This window comes from Gracilinanus agilis, chromosome 3, assembly GCF_016433145.1.
Source record: "Gracilinanus agilis isolate LMUSP501 chromosome 3, AgileGrace, whole genome shotgun sequence".
Taxonomy (NCBI): domain Eukaryota; kingdom Metazoa; phylum Chordata; class Mammalia; order Didelphimorphia; family Didelphidae; genus Gracilinanus; species Gracilinanus agilis.
This window is the reverse complement of record NC_058132.1, coordinates 390,564,665-390,591,026: the sequence shown is the minus strand read 5'-3', so window position 1 is coordinate 390,591,026 and position 26,362 is coordinate 390,564,665. Positions and strand designations below refer to the sequence as shown.

At 35.6% G+C, this 26,362-nt stretch overlaps 1 protein-coding gene across 2 annotated transcripts in view; it reads left to right on the top strand.

The window, feature by feature from the left end:
* Positions 1-26,362, top strand: part of DMD (dystrophin) — a 1,921,557-nt gene that overhangs the window by 1,056,411 nt on the left and 838,784 nt on the right. For both annotated transcript variants that reach the window (XM_044670154.1, XM_044670155.1), the window contains exon 46: positions 21,083-21,247. In XM_044670154.1, coding sequence (XP_044526089.1) covers positions 21,083-21,247 — 165 coding nt within the window. The remainder of the gene's footprint in view (positions 1-21,082; positions 21,248-26,362) is intronic.

Below are 26,362 nucleotides of genomic sequence, written 5' to 3'. Positions count from 1 at the left end.
CAATCTCTCTCTCTCTCTCTCTCTCTCTCTCTCTCTCTCTCTCTCTCTCTCTCTCTAACTATCTATCTATCTATCTATCTATCTATCTATCTATCTATCTATCTATCTCTCCCTCTTATTTTTTAAGAAAAATCAAGGTCACATCAGCTTTGTAAAACATGTACTTTCCTACTTTTTAATCTTGCTTCATGTTCTACCTACCTGGAAAACCTTTGGTGGTGAACCAGTAATGCATATCTATAGCCAGTGGACCAGATTAGCTAAAATCTTCTCCAGAAGAATCCCTTATCTAGAATTCTGTCCAGGACAAAATGACTTTAAAAAATGGCAACTCACAGACTTTCTGCTCAGATATGCAAGTGTTGCAATCTACAGTGAAACAGGGGAAACTGTATTCAGAACATCTAGATCTTTTGAAATATTAAAGCTGATATCTGTCTTTTAGCTCTCTTGGGATGCCGATTATATTTACACACATTTATATTTCAGGTGGGCATTCAACTATGATATACTTTTAGGGCAAAAATGACTACCTTTTTAGTGTGGTTTTGGTCCTACTCACTGTCAGAGTTTGCTTATATATTCATCGCCTCTAGCATTTAGCAGAATGCTTTGTACAATATAGGGACTTGGTAAGGATATTTTGAATTGAATTGAATAGCCTATTTTTATACCCTAATTTTTCTCTAAATAATCTCGTCTGGTTGTGGGTGGCCAAAATATATATTTGACTTTCCAAGGAGCCTAGAGACCCACCAACTATGCAGAACTGGGCCAGCAGGTGGTGCTACCTGGTTACTTGAGACATTGCAGGTAGGCTAGATCTGGATATGTTAGGAATCTAGCAAAAGAATAGCATTCACAGAGATTCAAAGTGAGACAGGTGCACAGCATGGGCTAAAGTCGATAGATAGCCATAGGGTCCATAAGTCATCCTAGAACAACATGGCGGAAGTCATTCAGGTGGAGCAGTAGAAAGAGAGTTTGGCTTAAGTTTCAGGAAGAGCTAAATTCAAATTCTGCCTCAGATCTTTATTTGCTCTGTCACCCTTTAGCAAGTCACTTAATATTATCTGAAAATGGGGTTAAAACTACTACCTACCTTTCAGAGTTATTGTGAGGCTCAAATAAGGTAACAAACAAAGCACTTTGCAAATGAAAAAGTACTGTATAAATGCTAGGTATTTAGTAGTATTTAAGGTCTGAGACAAGTTGTTTAGATGCCTCCCAAATGAAGAGGTGAGGAGGGAAGGGAAGAGAGGGAAATAATGGGGGGCCTTTGATTTTATTTCTGACTTGGAATTTGTAAATCTAAAACCATAGCTTAGCTTATACACTCATAGTACTCATATCAAGAAATCACTACCTTTTGGATAGCAAATTGAGATTATTGTGAATAAATGACCTAAATTCAAAATACATATTTGGTCACAAATATATAATATTGTGAGATGGCTGGAAAAGTTCTGCACTAGGATTCAGGAATCTTAGCTCTTCCACTTACCAGTCATGGAACCTAGACAAGTGACTTGATCTTTCTGAAATTCAGTTTCCTCAGCTATAAAATGGGGATAATTATTACCTATTCTACCTACTCTTATACAAATCTAAAGTTTTTAAGGATGGAAGAGAACTAAACTATTTATTAGACATTTCTTGTAGCATGAACTTTCTTAACATTCATTTTTTTTAATTTCAAGTTCTAAATTTTCTTCCTCCCCTTCAGCCTCACTCACTCATTGAGAAGACAAGCAGTATGATAGTTGGGCAAAACATATTTCCATATTAGTCATGTTGCAAAAAAAAAAAAGAAAGTAAAAAAAAAAGTACACTTTTAATCTGCACACACAATTCATTGGTTCTCACTTTGGAGATGATCACATTTTTTCATCAAAGGTCCTTTGGAATTGTCTTAGATCATTGTATTAATCAAAATAGCTAAGTCTTTCACAGTTGTCATTATTGCAATGTTTCTATCACTGTATACTGTTTTCTTGGTTTTCCGCACTTTACTTTGCATCCATTCATATAGATCTTCCAAGGTTTTTATGAGACCATTGCTCAGTAGTATTCTTTCATAATCATATGCCACAGTTTGTTCAGCCATTATGCAACTGATGGGCATCCCCTCAAATTCCAATTTCTTTCCTACCACAAAAGAGATATAGCATAACATTTATTACAAAATTAGATCTTTACAAGTAAATATTATATATTATATATATATGAAAATTAAAATCTGTTGTATGTTCTAGAAATTTACTTCAACTATTTAATAACTTCTAGTATTGTTTTTCATATCTCTTTGGGATCTCTGCTTTGAGCCCCACCAGAGTTCACTTCTAGACTATGCCACGTACTAGCAGAGTAGCCTTGGATAGTTCATTTTCACTTTATTAAATATCCGTTTTCTCATTTTAAAAATATGATTGAACAATCCTCTACTAGCCAGTTCACAGGGTTGTTGGAAGTATCAAGTTAGACAACCTAGTTCAACAACCTAGTTAAACACAATTAACAGAGGTAACATAAGGTAGTGGAAGGAATACTGGATTTAGAATTAGAGTGAGTAGATTCAGATTTTATCTCAGATTTGATAATTCAGATTATCAGGGTGAGTTAAATACTTTGCTCATCTGTAAAATTAGCAGACTAAACTAAATAATCTATAGTCTGGAACGGTTTAGTAAAGAAGAGAATACAGGTAGGTGGTATAGTAGATAGAGTGCTCAATTTAAGTCAAGATAACTTGGATTCTTATTCTGCCTCAGATACCAACTGACTTCGTTTTCTCAACCGTTAATGGGGGAATTGTAAGCAATTATGTCTATGGTTCCTTTCACCTCTAAATTTATAATACCGTAATTGAACCATTCATCAAAAAGCATGTATTAAGGTACTAGTATGTTCCCAGAAAAGAAGCTATGTGGATTAAAAAATAAAGGATTGATCCAGGATTGGAAAAACTTCATCTCATTTTACAGATGAGTAAATAGAGGCTCAAAGAGACTAAATGATTTCTCTAAGGTCACAAAGTAGTAAGAACTCATTTAGATGTTAAATATGTAGTAATTGCATTGAATTGAATAATCCTTCATGTTTCCATATTCAGTGATATCTCTTATGCAGTTTATTTCATCAATCAAGGAAGAAGTATCCATAGGAATTATGTATGCTTCTGGGGGACATTGTATGGGAGGGATGGGGTATGGGATAGAGTGAGCTCTAAAGTCTGTGACCCAATGACAGAAGCAACTATAGAATCCAGATCTCCCAATTCCTAATCCATGGTTTTTTCTGCTGATTTTGCTTTTGTATCACAATTATTCAGATATATTTAATGTAATTTGTTCTTAAGGGTTTGAGAAGATTCCTACTACTCAGAAAGAATGGTTGAAAAGGAAGAAAAGGAAGTAAAATTTGCTTCAGAGTCAGGAACTTTGATTCTAGATCTCTCAACTTTCCCTTCCCAAATCATACTCCCTTGTGTTTGTTTGTTTGTTTTTTCTCTCCAGCCCTAGTCTAACTGTGTGGCCATGCCTCAGATATACCACAACACTTGCTTGTACTGCATTTCAAGATAGCAGAATAGACTCTAAGACTCATTAAGCCTATGGAACAATAGAAATAGTAGTACAAATTAATTTTATGGGGGATTTTTAGCTCATAGATAACCACAATCACAGAATATTGGGAAAATAGAATTGAAGGTAGAAGGGACTTTAGATGCCACCCAGTCTGAGTCCCTCATTTCAAATATGAGGAAACCAAGATCCAGAGAAATAAAGTAGTATATGATCAGCTGGTAATTGACCAAGTTGGGATTCAAACTGAGGTCCTCTCACTACATATCCAGCATGCTTTTCACTATACTATCTTGCCTTTCTAATGCTGATTTCATTATCCTATTCCACATTTCCCCTGAGTTTGGCAGATATATATATATATATATATAAAACTATTATTATGGAGAACACTTAAGGAGAACACTAGAGAAAAAGGAAGCCCAGATATGACCTGAACATTGATCTGATCAGTTGCCCTGCAATAACCTACAGATGAGTGAGTTGAGCCCACTCAAGAAGTTAATGTGAAAATTTCAATATAACAGTCTCTAATTTCTTCAGAATGACAATTTTGGGCAAACTCTACTTAGCATAAATTAGAGGAATGCCAGAAACATAAAGTTCTGATTTGGAAGTTCACAGGGTTATTAAAACACCAGGATTATACTTTAGCATTCCATAGCTTTTGTGATAATCCTCCTTCAAATGAAAAAAAAAAGTTCATGTTCTCTAGAAGCTAGCAGTATAGGTATGATAAAAATTAGGTTGTAGGAGAGTCAGGAGGAATTCTTTAGAATGAAAAGACAAGGGGAAGGAAACAATTTATGGCATGGGTTCAGGGAATGAAAATTTGAGGAGGGAGAGCACACTAACTATGTTATCAAGGTTCTTTATTGTGACATATAAGGTGAACCTTGAAGAAAGAAAATTATTTTTGAATAATTTTCAGAGAAAAAAATCATGTATTTTTTACATGGGAGATAGCCTATATGAATGCATGGAAATGGGAGATAACAAATTGAATTCAGAAAACAGAAGAAAGTCCAGGTTGTCTGGAACATGAAGTATGTGAAAGAAGGCAAATTGGACTAAGGATGAAATGGGCTTTAAATGTCAAGCAAGGCAGTGGCATGGCCAAGTATGCATTGGGAAGATATTTTTAATAATAGGACTTAAAGATGGGAGAAACTAGAGACAAAGAATTATGAGGTTATTACCTGTCAAGAAGTGAAAAGGCCCTTAAACAGAGGGTTGTCTTTGAGCAGAAAGTTGTGGACAGGTTTGAGATGCTAGAGACACAGACAGAAAATAGTAACAAACCAAACATTGTTGATGAAAGGAGAGGGAGGATACAAGGATGAATCCACCATTTAAAGCCTGTTGATTAGAAAGATATTAGGTAATGCTATCAGCAGAAGGAAAGTTGAGTGGAATGGGGTGGTTTTGGGAGAGAAGATATTGATTTCAATTTTTAGACAAGTTATTTTGGAAGTATCAGTCACAAATCTAGTGATGATGCCCTCTTAGGGGTTGGAGTAACTCTTGTCTCTACATGTAGTGTTCTTTCTTTTGTGAAATATGAGTTTTAACAATTCTTCCACAAAACTAAGTTGCTTTTGCCACTGACTTCTATCCCATTTTTTTTCTTTGAAGAAAAAATTATTAATTTCCACTTTTAAAAACATGAACTTTTTATCAGTGCTTCTTGTTTTTACATCATAGTCACTTTGGAATATTTATCACACTTCCCAGAAAGTTTTCCTTTATAACAAAGTAAAAAAGCTAAGCAAAACCAGTTGACTCTAAGACCAAAAACCATTCTCTAAAACATGAGTAGTCATGAATCGTCACAAATATAATCAAATAGTTTTCAAAAGGAAAGTGACCAAAAAATTAAATGTTCCTTTTTTATTATGAACTTGAGTAAACATCAACAAACATGAACATTTCTATACAAAGAACAAGAAAAAAGTACTGTGCATGAAAGTGAATTCTACCTTGTATGACATATAAATATGTCAAATTTAGTAAAGTAGTTCTAATATTGTCCTGCCTGTCTTTGTTCTCTTCTGAATTCTCCTTTTCTCTCATCTGTGTAATTTTTTTAAACCCTTAGTTTCCATCTTAATGGTTGTAAGGTAGAAAAGCAGTAAGGGCTAGGTCAGTGATTCCCAAAGTGGGCACTACCACCCCCTGGTGGGTGCTTCAGCAATCCAGGGGAATGGTGATGGGCACAGGTGCATTTATCTTTCCTATTAATTGCTATTAAAATTTAAAAAATTAATTTCCAGGGGGCTAAGTAATATTTTTCTGGAAAGGGGGAGGTAGGCCAAAAAAGTTTGGGAACCATTGGGCTAGGCAATGGGGATTAAGTGACTTGCCCAGGGTCACACAGCTAGGAAGTATAGAAATCAAAATTGATCTCTCATCTTCAGATTTAACTCTCTGTCCAATGAGTCACTTACTCCTTGTGTAATTTTTTTAATGACACAGATTTTTATTTTCCTAATTTTCCTAGAATTTTTGTATTACTATCATGATTTGCCCCCAGTCTCTACTCACTTAAAAAAAAAAAGCCCACATTTATAAAAAGAAATTGCCTTGCAAAAACAACAAACAAAAAAACCATCTCCTACTGTGACCATGTGTGAAAGTATATACTTTCTGGCAAAACTGCTCTTTTGCATTTGAGTCATCATTGCTTTGATCATAGGTCACTGGTGAATGCTCTATATCATAATTTTCTTGAGGATAAAATTAAACTATGCATTTCACTTTAGAGAAGATTGAAATATATATTTATTGAACTGGATAAATTATCATCTCAATTTTCATATGTATTTCGTTATATGATACTTATCCTGATTCTTTCCCAGAAAAAAATTCCTAACTTGAATTAAAAACATCATTTAAAAATCATTCTGGGGGGCAGCTGGGTAGCCCAGTGGATTGAGAGCCAGGCCTAGAGATGGGAGGTCCTAGGTTCAAATCCGGCCTCAGACACTTCCCAGTTGTGTGACCCTGGGCAAGTCACTTGACCCCCATTGCCCACCCTTACCACTCTTCCACCTATGAGCTAATTCACAGAAGTTAAAGGGTTTAAAACAAACAAAAAAATTAAAAAAAAATCATTCTGTTCAGAATAAAGCAAAGAAGAAGAATTTTATGTCATAACAATGATGTTCTGCCCTGGTAGAGGAGCTCTGGAAACAATAAAGTTATTGGCTAGTAAATAATGAGATAGAAAGTAACACTTCAGGTTAATGCCAATGTAATAGTCATGTTAGCACATGAATTTTAATATCTCTACATCATTTAATTCCTAAAAACAAATCCCATCTGATTTTTGATAATTTTGATTAAAAAACCTTCTAGATATCATTGCATTAAGTTAGAATTTTCTGTATGCTTCAAGGGGGATACTTTATTATGCACAAACCAAAGTGACACGAAATAAGACTAGAATTGTTTTGTTTGTTCTGCTTCTATATGAGGCTGGGTTTTACATTTCCCTTTGCAATGATTTTGCATGTGCATGTGTGTGTGTGCTATACATTGATTTCTATGAAATTACAACTGACTGAGTAGAGAAACAATGATATTTAGAAATTACTCTAATTTTAAAGAGCAGTTTGAGGAGTATCATAAAATATGACTATGGTGTTCAGTTACAGAATAGTGATTGTTATGCATTAGTACCCAGTAACTTATTTCTAGTCATGTTGAATTTCAACAGCTTTGATAGAGGTGTATGCAGACAGTGCTCAGAATGAGCCTTTTTCTCTTTCAGGCAAGCAGCTAAACAGGGTACTTAAACAATTTTTTGAAATAACCCAATTTTAAGGATAGTACAACCATCTTACTTTCCATATTCTTGATAAAAGGAGAGTAGGGTAATAAGATTATTTACATATACTGCAGCTTCTATTCTTGGAGTGACCATTGGAAAAGAGGAAGATTGAATTTGAGTAATATCAAATATATCTGATCTCAGCAAATTCCGTGTTTTATTTCTGTGAGATCTGTTAGTATTCTCAGGGATGTTCAAGAATGCAATCGAAGCCACACTGTTTATCAGTGAAGTGATTGTAGGCATGTAGATGGTCATACATGCCTACAACCCTGTTTTTAAAATGAAATGACAGCTATTAAAGCTTCAATAAAGAAGCATGATCAGACTTAACATGTCTTAGATATTTGGTAGATGTGAGAGGACATAACTTTCGAAAACTGATTGGATGCTAAAGAATACCAAGAAGTGCCTAACAACTATATGTACTAAGCAAGTTGTTAAGAATTATCCTGCCATGCAGTTGTGAGTTGCTTATATTTTAATAAGCTGAGAAATTAATTACAAGACTACTGCTTATGGCCATTAAGCATTATTCAAAAGCTGACAAGTTTAGTATGCTAATAACAAGAGAATCCCCCAGTGGCTGAAAAGATATTATTCATTCTCTTACTGAGTGAAAACTCTTCTGTAGTTTTCATTTATAACACTCTGCATTAGGTTTTTGTACAACCTCAGGAATAGCAACCAACAAACTTACCTGTGGTCATTGAAAGTAAACGGAAGGAGAACTAGTTGTTCCTAACAAAAGAACTTTCTTTTTAGTATTCATTTGAAAGAGAAAATGTGGAAAATATATTTCTGCAATTAATGCAAGTCGAGTACCAATTCTTTTTCTGTAAATTCTAAAGAAAATTTCACTTTCTGAATTGCTATTAGATCCCAAATATTAACATTTTAAATGATTATCCTCTAGCTATGCTATTGTGAAAGAAAGACCCTGCGATTGAAAAAAAAAATTATACATGATCACTTTTTAAACCATATGTAAGCCTATTTTTAACCTGGTTACATATAATCACATGCTTTTCATTTTTATTTTCAAAATTATTTCATTAATTTTCCAGAAGAAAAAAGTAAGATTAGCAGATTGGTTTTTTGGCTAGGAGACAAGTGGTAAAAAAAAAAAAAATTCACTAATATATATAAACATCTTTCCAATTTTAGTTTCTTCTGTAGCTTTTATTTGTGAAAATAGAAAAAACAAGAAAAATCACATCTTCAAACAAAATTTGTTATTTATGTATGGTACATGAGAAGAATAATGGAATGGTGAGCTACATTCATTAATTGGCAGTAAGGAATTTTGGAAGCCTCTTTGTGAATCGTTTAATAAGGCTAGGTCTACAGGACACACAACTATATTTAACTTCATATATACATACAAAGGTATGTATAAACACCTCTAAGTATACATCCATATCTATATCTATATATATATCTCTATCATCTATAGCTACTCTATTTGCAACACATATACTAAATTTAAGATGATACAGAAGAGATTTAACGTGACCCTTGCTAAAGGATGAGAGAAATATTTGTTAAGTATTATATACTTTTGTTTTCTATACAGCAAATATATGTTTTTATTTATATATGTGTATATATTTTAAAGATATATAATACATATATTGTATATATACATATGTGACACACATATGTATATATATACATACAAGGACATGTATATATGTATACAAATAGGTGTGTATATATTTTAAAATTATTTGTACATTTATATAAATGAATATATTTATGTAATTTTATAACAATATGCATATACATAGGTGATATATATGTATATATATGTGAAATTTAAATTCTGTTTCTACATATTTTAAATTTCGTCCTTAGAGTTTAGTGATGTAACTTGAATGGAACAAACTAAGCAAAGAGCAGATAAGAGTTTTTTTGTAACAGCTAGTTCAAAGTAATTTGGGGGTTGGCTAGATCACAAGGCACTGTGGTCTCCAGGAATGCTTTCATATAAGAGGTGGCACTTCAGTTGCACTGAGAAGCAAGGAAAATCAGTTAAGTTTCTTGAGCAGAGGAATGTCATTACTAGAACTGTATTTTAGGAAGACTCATTTACAACTGTGGGAAGAATGGAATGCAATAAAGAGTAAAATGAGGGAGAACAATTAGGATATTATTTCATTGGTTCCAGGAGAAATTATATGAAAAGAATATTCAGGATTGTAGCAATAGTGTGGCCAAAATTTGGCAGCTGACTTGACATGGAGGGTGAGGAAAAGTGGAGAGTCTATGATGTTCAAGTTGTGAGCCAGGGATACACAAAGGATAGATCAACAGAAATAAGGTCGTTAGGAAAAGGAATGTATTTGAGAAGTGTAATGCAAGGATGCAAAAGAGGCTTTTGCTCTTTCAAGAGTCAACTGTAAACTTCCTGGCAGTTAGAACTCTTGGAATGTTCACAAAAGTTCTGTTGGAACCTGAGGCTTGAAGAGAGTGGAAGGTCCAACTGAGGCTCTGCTTTTGGCTTTTGGCTTTGCTTTGGCCTGTGCCTTTTGTCTCTGGCAATTTGAACCTAGCTTATTTCTCTGGACCTTTCCCTGACCTTCTCCATATTATACCCCTATTATCTTGCCTGATTTTCCCTTTGGGCTCTGGGAGGAAGGGTGGTTGTGGTTTTGGTGATTAGACTTTGTGAGTTTAGTTTACTGTAGGCAAGTAGGACATCTTTGGCCCTTATTTTATTGATCTAGTATATACTTTACTTTAAGGCAGCCAAATTTTCGGACTGGGAGGGCAGGCTCTCCCTCAGCCTAATCCTCTCCTGACCCTTCCCCCAGCTTCAGTTTCTCCCTAGTGGCTACTACAAAACCCTAAACCCATCTCTCCTTTCTGATGAACCCTAATATTAATAAACCCCTTTTGTTAGCTACTCAAGCCCTCTGGTGAATCATTGTATTGAAAATTTAAACAAGGGTTGAAGAGGGAAGGAATTATTTTCTTTTTATTTCTTGAGGGAACTGCGGGCATCCATCTTGGCAGGAAGTCCTTACCCAAGACTTCCTGCCATCAGTTTGACTGGCAGGGAGGAGCCCTTCGATTCCTCCCTCAAGGGACTTGAGAAACTAACAAGAAAAAGACCTCAAGGCAGATTTAAACACTTCTGACTGGCCCAACTCCTTTGTATCCATAGGGATACCTTTCCTGCCTTGAAGGGTTCAGCCTACTCCCCCAGTGTCCTCTGTCTCTAGCCTTCAGTGTCTAGCCTGTGTTAAGCTGCCTCTCCTGAATACCCCACCTATTCCCTCACTATCCAATATAACACCTCATTCATTCCTTCCCTACATTCAACCATCCCCTTCATTCCTCCTCCAAATACCTTCCTCACCTTTATCCCTCCTTTTAACCAAAGGCTAAAGATTTAACTCACTTCTTGATAACAGAAGCCACTGGTGCTGATGTCTAGCAGAAAATTCTCCATTTGGGATTATAGTTCATGAGAGAAATAAGAGCAAGATGTATAAATTTGAGAGTAATTATCATTCAATAATAATTTAGAGTCCCAATCCAAACTGAACCTTCTCCTTTTACTCCCCACTTCCATTTCTTCACCAGTGGCCAATCCTTCAGCAGCATAGGACTGGATTCCAGGAGGTATTTCTTCCTTATCAACTTTAACATTTATCAGTGTTTATCAAACCTTATTAATTCTCCATCTCCATCCTAGCCTTCTACATCTGAGGCATTCACTGTAACTGCTTCAGCCCAAATCCAGTATATTGCTACTCCCTAGCTATCTTTGTGGTTCTGTCCCTCCACTCCATGCTGGCCCTCTAATTCTTCTCTAAGACCAGACTATTGATAGTTGAATGCTCACCGTAAGTAGCCTGACCCAGACTTACCATGTTGCTACCTTGCTCTGTGTTCATAGTATGTTATTACTTATGTTTATTTCCCTCCTGTTGCCTCCTCCATCTCTTGCCCATGAGAACAATAATTAAATCAATACCACTATTTACATACACAGCTAAGTGAAATACCAACTGGGGAGGAGGGAAAAACTTTAACAGTTGTGGTGAATGGGCAGCTTCTTTCATAGGAAACAAGGGGATTTGAGCTTATCCTGGAAATGCTGTGATAATGAGGCAATGTCTTTGTGGATATGTCAATTCATAGCCCTACCAGTATATTCACCATCCTCAAGACATTCTTGGCCAAAACGACCCTACCTAGCCTCCTTTCTTTTCCATCAGTTGTCTTCCTGTATTCTTCCTATGTCTTCAAGAACAATAACCATCTTAATTTTAGTATTTTTATCTCCACTGCTTAGCATGTTAAATAGTATATAGTGAGTATTTAATAGATGCTTTTTCATTCTATAATCCACTCTGCCAGGTTCAGTGGGACATGATCTAGATTAAATAAGACAGTCTCTTTTCTCTAAGAGCTCCCAAGTGTGGCGAAAATGTTTCACACCAATATAGAAGCTCCAAGCTAAATAATAGGTTCATTGAGAGGAGGCCCATCTCACAATAAAGCTGGACCCTGGTCCCATCAAAAACAGAGACCCTGAGCCTTAGAAGATGATGTCTTTTTATAGAGAGAAATCTTACAAGTGCTAATTAAGCTAGTGAATGCAAAATAAGATCACTTTGTGTGGTAACTTAAGTCTATTATTATTGCTATACTTTGAATGGTCTTTGCAATCTTGGTGTCTTTTACTGACAATATTAGGAGTCAGGAATTTGGTTAACACATATATAAAAACAAGAGTTTTTCCTCTGTGACCATCTTGAACTTGCACCCAAAGCAGGCCCCCACCTCTTTAACTGAGGCAGGCCTCCCCCTCCTTCCTGACCATCTTGAGCTTGCACCCAACAGGGTTATGGTGGGCTTGGTAGTAACTTTTGGTTATAGGCTTGTTAGAGGCTTAAGGTCAAAAGATGTAAAGATCTGATACCATTCTAAACTATAATTTTCTTAGCTAATCCCTATAATTTTCACTTTTACTTTTAACTGAAAACTAATAATTGTGTTACAGAAATAATCATAAAGGCAAATACCATTATAATCATAAAATGAGGTAGGAGGTTTCCCACTCACATAGGCTAGTAGGGGAGATAAGAAAGAGAGAGGGGAGAAGAGACAGAGAAAGAGAGAGAGAGAGAGAGAGAGAGAGAGAGAGAGAGAGAGAGAGAGAGAGAGAGAGAGAGAAAACTTTTACAAAATTATATTGGTTAAAATGTACAAGAGCAAATCAAATACTATTTGAATTATGAGTGAGAGGGAATCAGTAGACTAAATGCTCAGTGATGATTTCATACAAAAAGTTGTCATTTTGGCCAAGATTTAAAAGATAAATAGAATTTCATTAATTGGAGTTAGAGCTGACAAAGGTGGACATGTTATGTCTGGGGAACAATTTAAACAAACACATGGAACTAGTATAGCATGAAGTGTGGCCAGGATAAGCAAGTTTGACTATAGCTTAGTTCATAAAGAATGGAATAGTATAAATCAAGGCTGGAATGTTATGAGCAGGATAGATTAGAGAACCTGAATGATGCCTAAAAATTTGAATTTTATTTGGTGAAAAATGGGGAACCACCAAAGATTTTTAAGTGTTGATATGATATGATCATATTTATGCATTAGAAGAAATAATCTTGAGGCAAGGTGAACAGCAGTTTGGAAAGGAGTCCAGTGTTGTGAGGAAGATTAGATTAGGTATTTATTATGTATTGATTAGGAAGTACCTAGCAGGAAGGAGCTGGAGCTGGGAATTCCAGGTTGGAATGAAGGAGAAGGAAGTCTGTCTGTGCCCTGAGTGTGGACTCCATTAGAGGTGGGCAAAACTGTTGCCAGCCTGGGAGACCTCAGAGCAAAGGACACCCTGCTTCCTGTTTTCCCCTGGGATCCTGTGTGGTGTGGCATCTAGCAAAAGGACAAGATCTACAGAGCCAAGAGAAGAGGTGAAGTTTGAGTACTGGAGGACAGTGCTTCAAGCAAAACCCTTACTACTTGGTTCCTGAGACAACTTTAACTCCTGGCATCCAGAGATCATCAGTGGATTGCAGTGAGAATCCCAAAGCCACAAAGCCCTAGCTGTACTCAAGCCTGGCAGGTTCCAGGTTTGAGCAGAAACCCAGAGACTCCATTTACAGCTCCTTGGGCCCTATTAGTTTAGATCACTTAGATAAGAGTAGAATAAGTCCTCCCATTGCCCTGTGGTTTTATCCTTTAGATTTTAAGTATAGAAATCCTTTCCCACCTTTTAGTCTGACATAATTAAAGCTGTTCAGTCCCTTTTACCTTGTTAGCCTATTACTATACTCTGGTCTAGTGGAAGCTGGATGACAGTTAAGATCAACTGCCATTCCTGTGGAAATCCAGTAAACTCTGGTCTCTTCACCCTGGTCCAGTCTCTCATAAATCCTAAAGTGTGTTCCCACAAACCCCTTAGTTTATTATAATATCCCTGGTGACCCCATTACCTCACTTATATTTTCCTACACCAGACATATGGCATCAAGAAAATTAGTTGATACCATTGGAATAGATGTTATAGGAGGCACTGAGATAGATCGGTGGTGATTGAAAAAGATAAGGGGGGGGTGGGACAGCTGGGTGGCTCAGTGGACTGAGAGCCAGGCCTAGAGACATGAGGTCCTAGGGTCAAATCTGACCTCAGACATTTCCTAGCTGTGTGACCCTGGGCAAGTCACTCGACTCCAATTGCCTACCCTTACCACTCTTCTGCCTTGGAACCAATACACAGTATTGACTCTAAGACAGAAGGTAAGGGTTTAAAAAAAAAAGAGAAGGAAAAGACAAGATGGAAAAAGACTAATATGAGAAGTAGGATGTTTCCAAAATGGAGGATGTGTGAACATAAGGAATTAAATGATTGGATCTAGACACGGGATGAGAGGTAATAAAGCATCATTTTTAGGGCTTACTCTCCCAGTATCCACTCAGATTAGTAGGCTGGACCCTCAGAGGATATCTGTCACATGACCCCTTCAGAGGTTTGCAGGTAGCCCTAAGGCTAGTATTCACTTCAGGAGTCCTCACTTCGGTACTTGTGTCAATAATGATTAGTGAGGCTGTCTTAAATTTTTTTTCAGGAATGAGGATATACTTAAGTATGAAGTAAAAATACTTGGGGGAAAAAACATCCTTACCAATTTGAGGGAACTCTCACTTACATGTGAATATAAAATTGAGAAGGAAGTGGATTTAAACATAGGGGACATGACATGGAAAAAGAGACAAAGTTCCTGGAAGTCCTTTTCTGCCTTTCAAGGGATTGTTAAGTTCTCCTTGGGCGTGATACAGCATACAGCTTTCGTCTATGGTCATTGTGGAATACCTTGCATGTTTCCTTAGTCCTTGCTCCCATGGCTATTCCAGGAACACTTCTGTGATGCTAATAAGCAGTTCAAATTCACTAAATCTTCAGTATTCATAAGGTCCTACTCATGTGTCACCCAAGTCTCACTTGTGACTACAAAAAACTCTATCACCCCCCAGCAAAACTATATTAGAAGATGAATTAAACCAGTTTGAGGATCACTGACAAGCCTTAAAACCATCTGAGAATTAGGGGCAAGTCTGCTCCAAACACATGAAGACTTCCCCCAAGTGGAGTGGGAAGATGAAACCAATTTGTCCTAATGTATAAAGGTGGCTGAAGCAGTTGCTCTGGAGTGCTTAGAACTAATTTGACATTAAAGATGTCCCTACTGTATCTTAGGCCCTTTCAATTTGTCTTGACTTTTTCTGACTGGACTTTGATGACTCTGGAAGAGAGAGTGAGATTACAGCTTTTCCTTTCTTTAATCCAACTTGCATGCAGGTCAAGATATCACCCTTGTGACATCATTGGTTCTGTTTTAATATGAAAGATGAAAAGCATACATAAGATCAACATCTAACCAATAGAGAGGAAAGGAGGGAAATAAAAGCATTTCTCTTTCCCCATTTTCCCTATCCATCTAAGAAATAGGTTTTTAGGGGTTTGACTGGAATGGTTTCTCTTGCTGAGCTGGCTAAGCACTCACAGGATGATTATCAAACTGGTTTTCTCCTTTATGTAATCCACAGGGTATGAACGAATCTCTTCAATCAATCACAATATTCTTTCAGTGAAGTGTCACTCCATTTCAGCCAGTGGCTTTCACTCCTTACATATTGATCAAGGACTACTCACAACTAACCTAATGCCCTTAATTGATTATTTTGGTAGACTTATTCTTACTTGAAACATATATTAAGGGATAGTATCTTTTTAGTTACTTCAGTTGGGATGGAGGTGATAAGTTCATTAATTTAATTGATCCTCCACCATTATATGAACTAATTTTACTAGGGAAATAGTAGTACCACTGACAGAAGAGGAGATGTAAGGATTTAGGGAAAAGATTATATATATATATATATATCTGTATTGGAATTACCAGAGATTGGACAGACTTTCCTCTACCAGCCACTGATTTCATGGGAGTGGGGTATATACTAAAAGAAAGAAAAAGAAACCTGGTCCAGAAATGTAGAATTTTTAATTCATCCTCCAACTTGATGCCATAAGAATCTTCCAAGACTGAGCAAACTTGCACCTTCATTTTTCTCACAAAGACTCTGACTGAAATCTGACATTTGGAGCTGTAGTTCCAGCTGCCAGTAGAGAGACATCCATTTCATAGGTGGAGTCTGTCATAGACTGAACAATGATTGGTGATATTCCTTCCCTTTCTTCCTTGCTTTTGACTAGCAAAATACATGATTCTAGTAATATAGCAATTCCAAAGACAGTTCCAAACAACTATCAGGGTCAGAGAGGAAGAATCTTTTTGTTTGTTTGGTCATTTTTCAATTGTGTCAGACTCTTTGTTACTTCATTTTGGGTTTCATTGGCAGAGATATTAAAGTGCTTTGCCATTTCCTTCTCCAGATCATTTTGCAAATGAGAAAAATGATGCAAATAGGGATAAGTAAGTTGGCTAGGGTTACACAGCTAGTATCTGAGGCAAGATTGAACTCACATATAGGAGTTTTCCTGATTCCAGGTCCATTATTCTATCCACTGTGCCACTTAGCTGCTTTCCAGAGAATCAGAGACACCAAATGCTCAACGCTGGAAATTCTAGATGTTGCCATGATGGAGAATGTATTCTGAAACCTTCACTTCTTGACCTGGCTTCTTTTCTTTCTTTTACCCCAAACTTTCAGCAAACAGTCCCAGATATCCTAGTCACCTGACAAGAGTTGCTAATGAGTTTGAGAGAAAATCATTTTTATCTATATATTGATCCCAATGCAGGGTTAAATTCATTAAAATATTTTCTGTACTCTTTTTATGTAAATGATATTTCACATTAATAATATAGTTATACTTTTGTCTAAGAATAAATTATCTAAATAAATAATATTTGTTATATATAGACTTTGCAACCCTTTTTCAAAATTGTAGGATTTTAAAGTATAAGAGAATCTGAAGGATTCATGATCTTTCATTGCTTAATCTCCAACCATATTTCCAATCCAATTAGTATGAGCTAATATAAATTACTCACCATAGAGTACACATTACTCACAGGAAAGGAGCTTGGTCCAAAACTGAATAAAAATAACAAAGTGGGCTGGATTGTCTTTAGGAAATAGTGTAGTGCTAGTAGTGATCCTAAATTGTTCCTTGCTATCAAAGGATCCTTTAAAATCCTTTAAAATATATTTTCCAGGTAACATTACGTAGCTGTGAATGAAGAAAATGTTCTATTTCAGAAGAATAAAAATTGCAGCTTGCACAATGGCATATACAGAAAGACATTTAGGTAGTGTTTATGGGCTATATTTAATAATCATGATTAGCTGTAAAGATGAAGTGGTATAAAAATCACCATTCTGGATGTGTGACTTAAAAAGGAAGTCTATGCTGTCTTTAGCTAATAATATTTATATATTGTTTCACTAACTACCTTACTTACATTATCTTGCTTGATGTTCACAACAACTTTGCAAGGTAGATGCTATTAATTTATCTTTATTTTAAAGATTAGAAAATTGAGACTGAGAAAGTTTAAGGGACTTGATCCAGAAGACATACATAGTAAGCATCTGAGACAGGATTTGAACTCAGGCTTTTAAATTCCCAGTTCATGAAACCTAGCTGTTTCATATAATAAGAATAAGGATATAATTCTTGGATAGCCCACATGCTGCTCTGTTACCCACAAAATATTCAACACAATTTTTAAAAAAAGCTTTCAGTATATTTGGTGAACCCTGTGTAGAGATTTTATGGAAAGAAATAAACATGAATCACACAGCATTAGATGGTATGACTATCATGTGATGGGAATAATATGCAAGTTGTAGAATTTGAAACTAACACCAACGATGGCTTATCTTGGGCATAATATTCATTTTTAATAGCTGTACTTTTATTTTTTTAAACCATTACCTTCCACCTTAGAATCAATACTGGGTATTGGTTTTAAGGCAGAAGAGTGGTAAGGGCTAGGCAATGGAGGGGTTAAATGACTTGCCCAGGGTCACATAGCTAGGAAGTGTCTGAGGCCAGATGTGAACCCAGGATCTTCCATCTCTGGGCCTGGCTCTCGATCCGCTGAGCCACCTACCTGTCCCCAAGATGTACTTTAAAATATTTTGACACTCATATATTTTTGATAGATCTATGATCTAATTAATATAAGATCTATGATCTAATTAATATAATATTTATTATAATGATAATAAACAGTTTTTTCACCATGACTATACATGCCACCCCATCCAACTGTTAAATAGATGTGCTTTTACATATATGTAAGGAAGGAGGAAAGAATCACTTACCCAACTTAAATTACCTGTTTGTTCTGAACAAAACATTCTGTTTATACTAATATTAAAACTACTGGGAATTTGAAATTAACATTCAGAAATTACAATAATAATGGAGCTAATCTTGTGTGAAATTAGGCCAAGGTTTGGATAGATATTGAATTAACACAGAAGGGATTTGAATGATTTTTTAATTGTTTTTCTTCACATAGGGTAGGGTTCGCGGGGAAGAGATTTACAGGCTATACTTTGTGTAGAAATGGTTTTGTTACATATTTTAAAATATTAGATAGCATGAAAGGTTCTTTACTAGTCAAGTTTATATGTGTCTTTGCATGTGGATGGAAATTATAGTAAAAAAAATTCAAAGCAAATTATTTAAGAACACGTTCAACTAAAGGGCTTAAATGAAAACTTGCTGTTATTCAGTATAATAAATCACTTGCACATGTTATCTTTCCCCTTGGGCTGTATTGAACAATCCATCTATTTCCTACGGACCATTATAGGAAAGAAACAAGTGTAGTTATGTGTCAGGAGGTCTCAATTTCTCCACCTCCAACTGAGTGTTGTTGTCATGGAAACCATCAGAGCTTTTCCATCTAATGACTTTAGATATATTGTCTCCTATGAATGATTCATCATTAGAGATTAGAATGGTGAAATTCATCACTAGCTCTATGAAATAAGAAGAAAAGATAGTGTGTCTCATTAATGTTGTCTAACTTAAAGGGAAATCTACGTTTTTATTGTGTTTATTAGTATGCTATCATCTAATGCTGCCACAAGGTCAGGGCTACTTTTTGAATCCCAAATTTAGAAATAATTATTCAAAAGGTCTTTTTAAATGGTTCTTAATCTGAAAGCTACCAACTGATATCCTATGTGTAATCACAGAACATAGAAATTATTTAGTTATAATAAAACTTCTTATTGCTTTGATTATGATTTTCCTTTAGCCTCTCTTCTTCTCTATGTTTAGTAATTTGGGGTGATAGTGAGTCACATCTGGTATAGAATATGCAAAGCATTGTCCCTCAATTCCAAGTGTAGCCTTAGATGTAAATGGAAGTTTGGGAGAAAATAAATTCAGTATCTTATTTTTGTCTTTTATTTAGCTAGTATGCAACTTTTTCTGCTTACATTAAAAAATCTGAATGGATTTATTAGTAATACTCTATGGACAACATTCTAGCTTCATTTTAAAGATCATAAAAATGGTAATTTAATTCTTTCCAATATATTTAGACTCCAGTGACACGTTGCTTTTAGTTGAAGTTCAAAAATCTTTGTAAATAGTGTAATAGGAAATGCTTTGTTGAAAAATAGACTAGCTTCATGTATTTAACAAGTAATAGAAATAAGATTATTATTATTATTTTCTGTAGCAAAAACAATAACACACATTTATAGCACCCTTTAAAATTTATTCACAACCATCCTCTTGAGTGAGTAATACAAAAATGACTTTCCTTCTACACTGAGGAAACCTAAGTTTAGCTAGGTTAAGTGACTTGTCCATTAGTTATACAGTTAATATATGATAGGAATATGTCTGAAACCTAAACTTTTAACTCTTTTCTCAGAGCCCTTTCCATTATTTTCAACATTGTTTTACATATCATACATATAAATATATAATGTACCCCAAAAGATAACACATATGCATTTATACACATGCGTGCACATATACGAATTTATACACACATTTTGTATAGAACATAACAGGTGCTTGTGTAATATTTTCCCTTCCACTTTACTGTGTGGACTATGCCCTCCTCCAATCTACCACATCCTGGGTATAACCAACAAAGGAAGTTTTTGCTACTTGCTATCTTAGATATCTTACCTGTGTATCCAAGGGTAGAATAATTCTGAAGTTAAATCTTGAGATGACCCTGACACTTGAAGATGCACAGTCTCCAACCTTGAAGCTGTTGTGGCCAATTAAGTAACTGTTCAGTTTCTGGAGGTATCACAGAGAGACACAGCAGGTCTGGGGGTTATTAATGGATTTTACCACATTATGGAGTTATTAAAATAGTTATTAGTTAAATGAAACTGTTTAAACGTGTGTTACACTATAGATTTTAATTGATTCTTATAAATATATTTATTGTTTATTTAAATACACTATGGGGGGGTGTTGTTTTTTGTTACTTGAGAAACCTGAGAAAAATTGCTACTGTTATTACTCTCTGTGTTAGCCTGTGTTTACCTTCTACCACTCTTTTGTGTTTCTAATCCTGAATTGTCTCGGATTTTCATGGAAAGATGGAAGAGAACTGTAAAAATATATACTTAAGCGTCCTGCATACTATCCACCTCATTTTCAGTATGCCTTTCCATTAAAGAATAATGGAAGTAGCTAGCTGCCCTAGCAACACATAAGAAAAATGTGCATTTGATTTAGTTTTCATTTAAAGACACTGCGTTGGCTTAATAGTATTCATTTAGGAGTAAAGAGATTTATATTTCTCTTATTAACATCAAATAACTTGTCTCTAGCAAGGCATTCATTGAACCCTTCAGTGTTTAATTTTTAATTTCTGAAATTGGATCAGTATTTATCTACCTTGAAGTTGTCCTGAAACAGGATTAATGAAAGATGCCCGATACATGAATATCAAATGCTAACTGGGAAATATGTTAATACTATTCCAATGCGTGCTATTAAGATGCTGAGTAGTATTTGACTACTTAGTAAGTAAATATTTTGATAAGGACTTTAATATTGAAATGTGTTTTTCCAGTCAATAAATTACATTAAATTAATAATACATTAGGTAACCTTTAACATAGTGTTGAAAATTGTTGCTCATGCTCTGTGGATCTTATTTTCTTTCAGATTTCTAAAGATTTACCTGAAAAACAAAAAGAAATTGAAGTCCTATTAAAGAATTTTGTGCAATTTGAAGAAGAATTGCATCATCTGACATTGTGGTTGATCCCAATTAAGAGTCAATTGGAATTTTATAACCAAGCAAGTCAAACAGGTCCCTTTGATATTAAGGTAAGTTCTACTACTCTCTTCTCTCTTTAAAATGTTCCTTAAACTCTTGACATTTACCTCTTCAAGATTTTATCTTTTTAGGACCCAACATGTCAACAAGTTAATGTGACAAACTACCTCAAATTAATACCAAACCCTATAATGACTCTAAAGATGGAAATTTCAGACCAAATGAGAGGAAGTCAAATGTTTCTGGCAATTAGTGGGATTGTGGGTCAAGAACCAGAAAGACTTTTTTTTTAAACCCTTGTACTTCGGTGTATTGTCTCATAGGTGGAAGATTGGTAAGGGTGGGCAATGGGGGTCAAGTGACTTGCCCAGGGTCACACAGCTGGGAAGTGGCTGAGGCCGGGTTTGAACCTAGGACCTCCTGTCTCTAGGCCTGACTCTCACTCCACTGAGCTACCCAGCTGCCCCCAGAAAGACTTTTTGAAGGCATCCACTTTAACTCCTTCAGTATACAAATGGGAAAAATGATGCCCAGAGAGATTAGGTTCATGATGACAAACCTATGACATATGTGCCAGAGAGGGCACACAGAGTCCTCTCTGTGGGCACATGCCGGTCACCTGTCAGAGTTTGTTACCAGAAAGGCAGAGGAACTCAGGGGAGCTGCTCCCCTCCTCCTCTTCATTGTGCCTGATGACATTTCTCTCATCACCTACCTTCTGTCAAGAAATCCAATGGGAGTGCTTCCCTCCCCTGTCTGGGGTAAGGGGTGGGAGTGAGTGTCACTCAGTCTCTGGGGGAAGGGCATGGCATGTGTTCTTTAAAAGGTTCACCATCACTGGATTAGGTGATCTACCCAAAGTTACCCAGATATTATGGAGCAGAGATAAAATTTAATTCAGTCAATCAATTTAACAAACATTAAGCACCTATATGCCAAGCACTGTACTAAGGTCTGGGGATATAGAAGGAGGCAAAAATAGAATCCCTGCCCTCAAGAACCTTACAATTCAATGGAAGGACAACATACAAAGAAATATATCCAAAGCAAGATAAAGAAAATTAATTAACAGGGAAGGCATTAGAATTTTAAAAAGTTTGGAGAAGCCTTCCAATAAAAGATGGAGTTTTATTCAGGATGAAAGGAAGCCAGGGAGGTCAGTAGTTGGAGTGGAAGAAGGAGAGTATTCCAGGCATGGGAAACAGCTGATGAGAATGCTTGGAACAGAGAGATAGAAGGTCAAGAGAACAGTGACACTGAATTGAAGAGTACTTTGGGGGAAATAAAGTATAAGAAGCCTGGAAAGTAAGGAGGGGGCTAACTTATGAAGAGTGGGGAGTTGGGAGCACAGTGAATAGATTACCAGCCTAAAGTCAAGAAGACTCATCTTTCTAAGTTAAAATTTAGTTTGATACTTAACTAGCTACATGACGCTGGGCAAGTTGCTTGTCCCTGTTTTGCCTCAGGTATACCAGCCAGTAGGTTATTGCAACAATCAGGCAAGAGTTCATGGGTGTCAGAGGAGAGAAAATAATATATTTGAGAGACATTAAATTAAGTTGACAGCTATTGGCAACAGATTAGATATGAGGGTGGGGGGGTGAGAGATAGTGAGGAATCCAGGATGACTTAAAAACTCAAGTTGTGAACCTGAGGGACTTGAGAGGAAGATTTTGCCCTCTAAAGAAATAAGGATGGTAGGTGAGAGAAGATTTAGAGGAAAGATAATGAGTTCAATTTTGAACATGTTGAGTTTAAGATATCTACTGGATATACAGTCCCAGATGTTTGAAAGACAATTGGAGATACAAGATTGGAAGTTAGCAGAGTTTGAGTCAAGCTAGGTAGAAATCATCAACACAGAGGTGGTAATTAACTTCATGAAAGCTAATTAGATCACTAAATGAGGTATTATAAAAGGAGAAGAGAAGAGGACCCAGGACATAGGACTGAGGGATACTTATGGGTAGAGGGTATGGTCTGGAGAAGGATTCAGCAAAGGAGACTAAGAAGCAATTAGATAGTTAGAAGGAGAACCAGTAGAAAGCTGTGTTCTGAAAACCTAGAGAGAAGAAAGAATAAAATTGGAGAGAGTCACCAACAATGTCAAAGGCTACAGACTGGTCAAGGAGAAAGAAGTTTGAGAAAAAACATTGGATTTCCCAACTAAGAGACCACTGGTAACTTTGGAGAGAGGAGTTTCATTGGAATGATAAGACTGGAAGCTCATTATTCCATGTTCAGTACTTTTTCCCATTCATTAATTAACAGATTATTTGTAATGAATTATTACAACCTACTTGGCTTTTATCTAGTTGCTATTCTACCAGGAGATGGAGAAACAAATGGGGGAAACAGGAATAGAGGAAGAAATGCTTTATCCCTATACAAATTCAAGGGTAGATGCCTGTAGCTGCTAGGAGGTCTTGCTTTACATTTTTTTAAAGTGAAAAACCCTCATGTTTCTCTAGAAATGACTACTTGCATCTCAAAGATGAATGCATATTTCTACTTTCAAATACATTATAAGTGGAAAATAAGGTAAATTAAATTCGGTGTGTGAATATATTTTAAACAAATGCCTATATTTACATATTTAAAATAAAAGGTGATATTTGAAGGAGATTTGAAAGCAAAGGAAGCACCTACAGATAATGAGGTGCCTCCTAATTAACTGAACTTTTATATTTTTCCCAAATGATGTAGAGCTTACTCCAGGTACTGAAATGCAATTGTGGGCCTCAGTTCCTACATGTCCTCATAAACCACTTCCAATGATGCATTGCTGCTTTATACTAAGAGCCATTCTCAACCACTTAGTCACTTCACCTAATCCAAGCTAGAAGAGATATTATAATTTTAAAGACAGAGGTATAATCATTTATTCTGTTTGCTTTACCTCTTTCACTCATACCTTCATTTACTTATGAAGGAAAAACCTGGAGGCTTGATCTTTAATCTCAAGTACTAATCCTCTAAGATTCTATATTTTTTCCTAGCTTTTTTCAACTATAACCAACATGAATTTGGAATGTTATACTTGTAGATTTTTCCAGCTGTTTCCCTCTCAGTTCTGAACAAGAAAGAACAAAAACTGTATCTATTAACACTTTGTTTCTCCCTCAACTACCTGAATGTTAACTTTCAGTCAGTATGTATCAGATGAGGATCTTCTCTTCTAGTTTCTGACTTTATTCTTCCTCTAATAAATACTTAATTCTGCACCAAGCCTTTGCTATAGTGAATCCTATAAGGTATATGTGTGTATAAATACACTATATACACATATATACACACATATATGTATATATTGCATGTGTGCATATTTTAAATTTTTTAAAATTTTTTTCATGGTTACACCATTCTTGTTGTCTCCCTCTCCATTTCCTTCCCCCTTCCAAGAGATGACAAGCAATTTCACTGGATTATACATATATTTGTGTATATATTTTAAAAAATATTTGGCCCTGCAGCATACTTGCTGAGTCTTATCATCTGAAACATTGCTTTAGTCTTCAGAACATAGAAATACTAATTTAAAGAGTTATGGGGAAAATGTATCTTTTCAGGTTGAGAAGAGAAATGTACTAGTTTTAAATCTTGGAAATTGGTTATCATGAAGAATACAGATATTAAAAAGAAATAAGTTTACCATATGGCCTCTTCCATTTTATCCCCAAATATAAACAATCTGGCAACTTTAATGGGGAGAAGGGGACAGTAGCTGGAACTAGGGGATAAAAAGCTTTGTGAGAGGCATCTGGAGGCATTTCCAGGGAGACCATTTTCTAGTCAGAATCTGAGCACCTATTAGAAATATATGTCATACCTTTGGTGAGCCTCAGCTTTGTCTTTTTGGCATTTCATACTTATTGATGAAATTAATCTAGTTATGTCATAAAGTACTCCTACCACCCCCTCAAAAGCCCTTCTACCTATGTTCTAATACATTTTTTATCCCAAAGTAAAAACTGAACTATCTTTAGATTTACACAATTTGCCCCTGAAACTTTCCTATTCAGGAAATTTATCAATAGACATTATGAAAATCAGAGAACTTGCCAGTAAAGTGAGCACCCTGATGCAGAAGATCATGAGTTTAGCAATTAGGTGTAATCATAACAAAAACATATCCATCAGCATACTGAAGTCAGTACTTTGCATTCTGGTTTTAAATATACATTCAATTTAGATTTTTTTAAGTGTGTTGATTTCATATTTATGAAATGTTAATTGATGAATGCTACAATCTATGGATTGCTTAAAATTCTTAAAAATGAACTTGTGTTTTTATTCTTTACTAAATACTACCAACAATCACCAGGAGTTGGTATTTATCTGGCATAAAATGGTCTAATTACTGCTTTCCTAACTTAGTATTAAAATGGATTTTGGGGATCACATAATTTTAATGTCAGATTCACTGATTGGGATCCTTTCATATTCATGCCAGTGAGACCTTTCTTTCCCCTCCTCCTTGTATAGTGATTTTCCCTCTGTAGTATATAAATAAAAATGACATGCTGCCCTGCAGGTTCTCCTTTTCAATATAAGAACAGTAATTACACATAACTGCAAATGCTCCCTGAAAATCACTAAAAGGCATGATTGAAGTTATTGAAAGTCAAAGCAGCTGGGTAATATGAAGTACCTCCTCATGTGTTCACATAGATGTGAACATTTCTGCCAATGACTTTTCAGAAGTCAATGTCATTTCTTTGATGGCTTGCCATTAGGTAACTCATGAGCAAGGAATTGTGGTGATTTGATAGGCAAATAATAGCGATACCTTAAACTAGAGAGAGCGTCAAATTTAGTAGTTTAATTTATTTATCTGGGATGGGGGAACAAAAAAGAATCAAAAGAAGCCATTAAATATATTCAGAGAATCCCCTTGCAGACATATATATGTATGTATGTATGTATGTATGTATGTATGTATGTATATATAATTTCTACTGAAAATGCATTTTAAGGTAGCAAAATATGAAGGTATGTTTATAGACAGTGGGGAAGGATTCAGAAAAGAGAAAATTAAGATAACAAAGAGAATGATTAATTGGACAAGTTTTCAAAAGAGAAGAGAGTTGATAAAATCAAGGGAAGAAGTAAAGGACTTATTCTTTGAAAGGAGACATGGAGATATTGAGAAATTTATCAGTGTA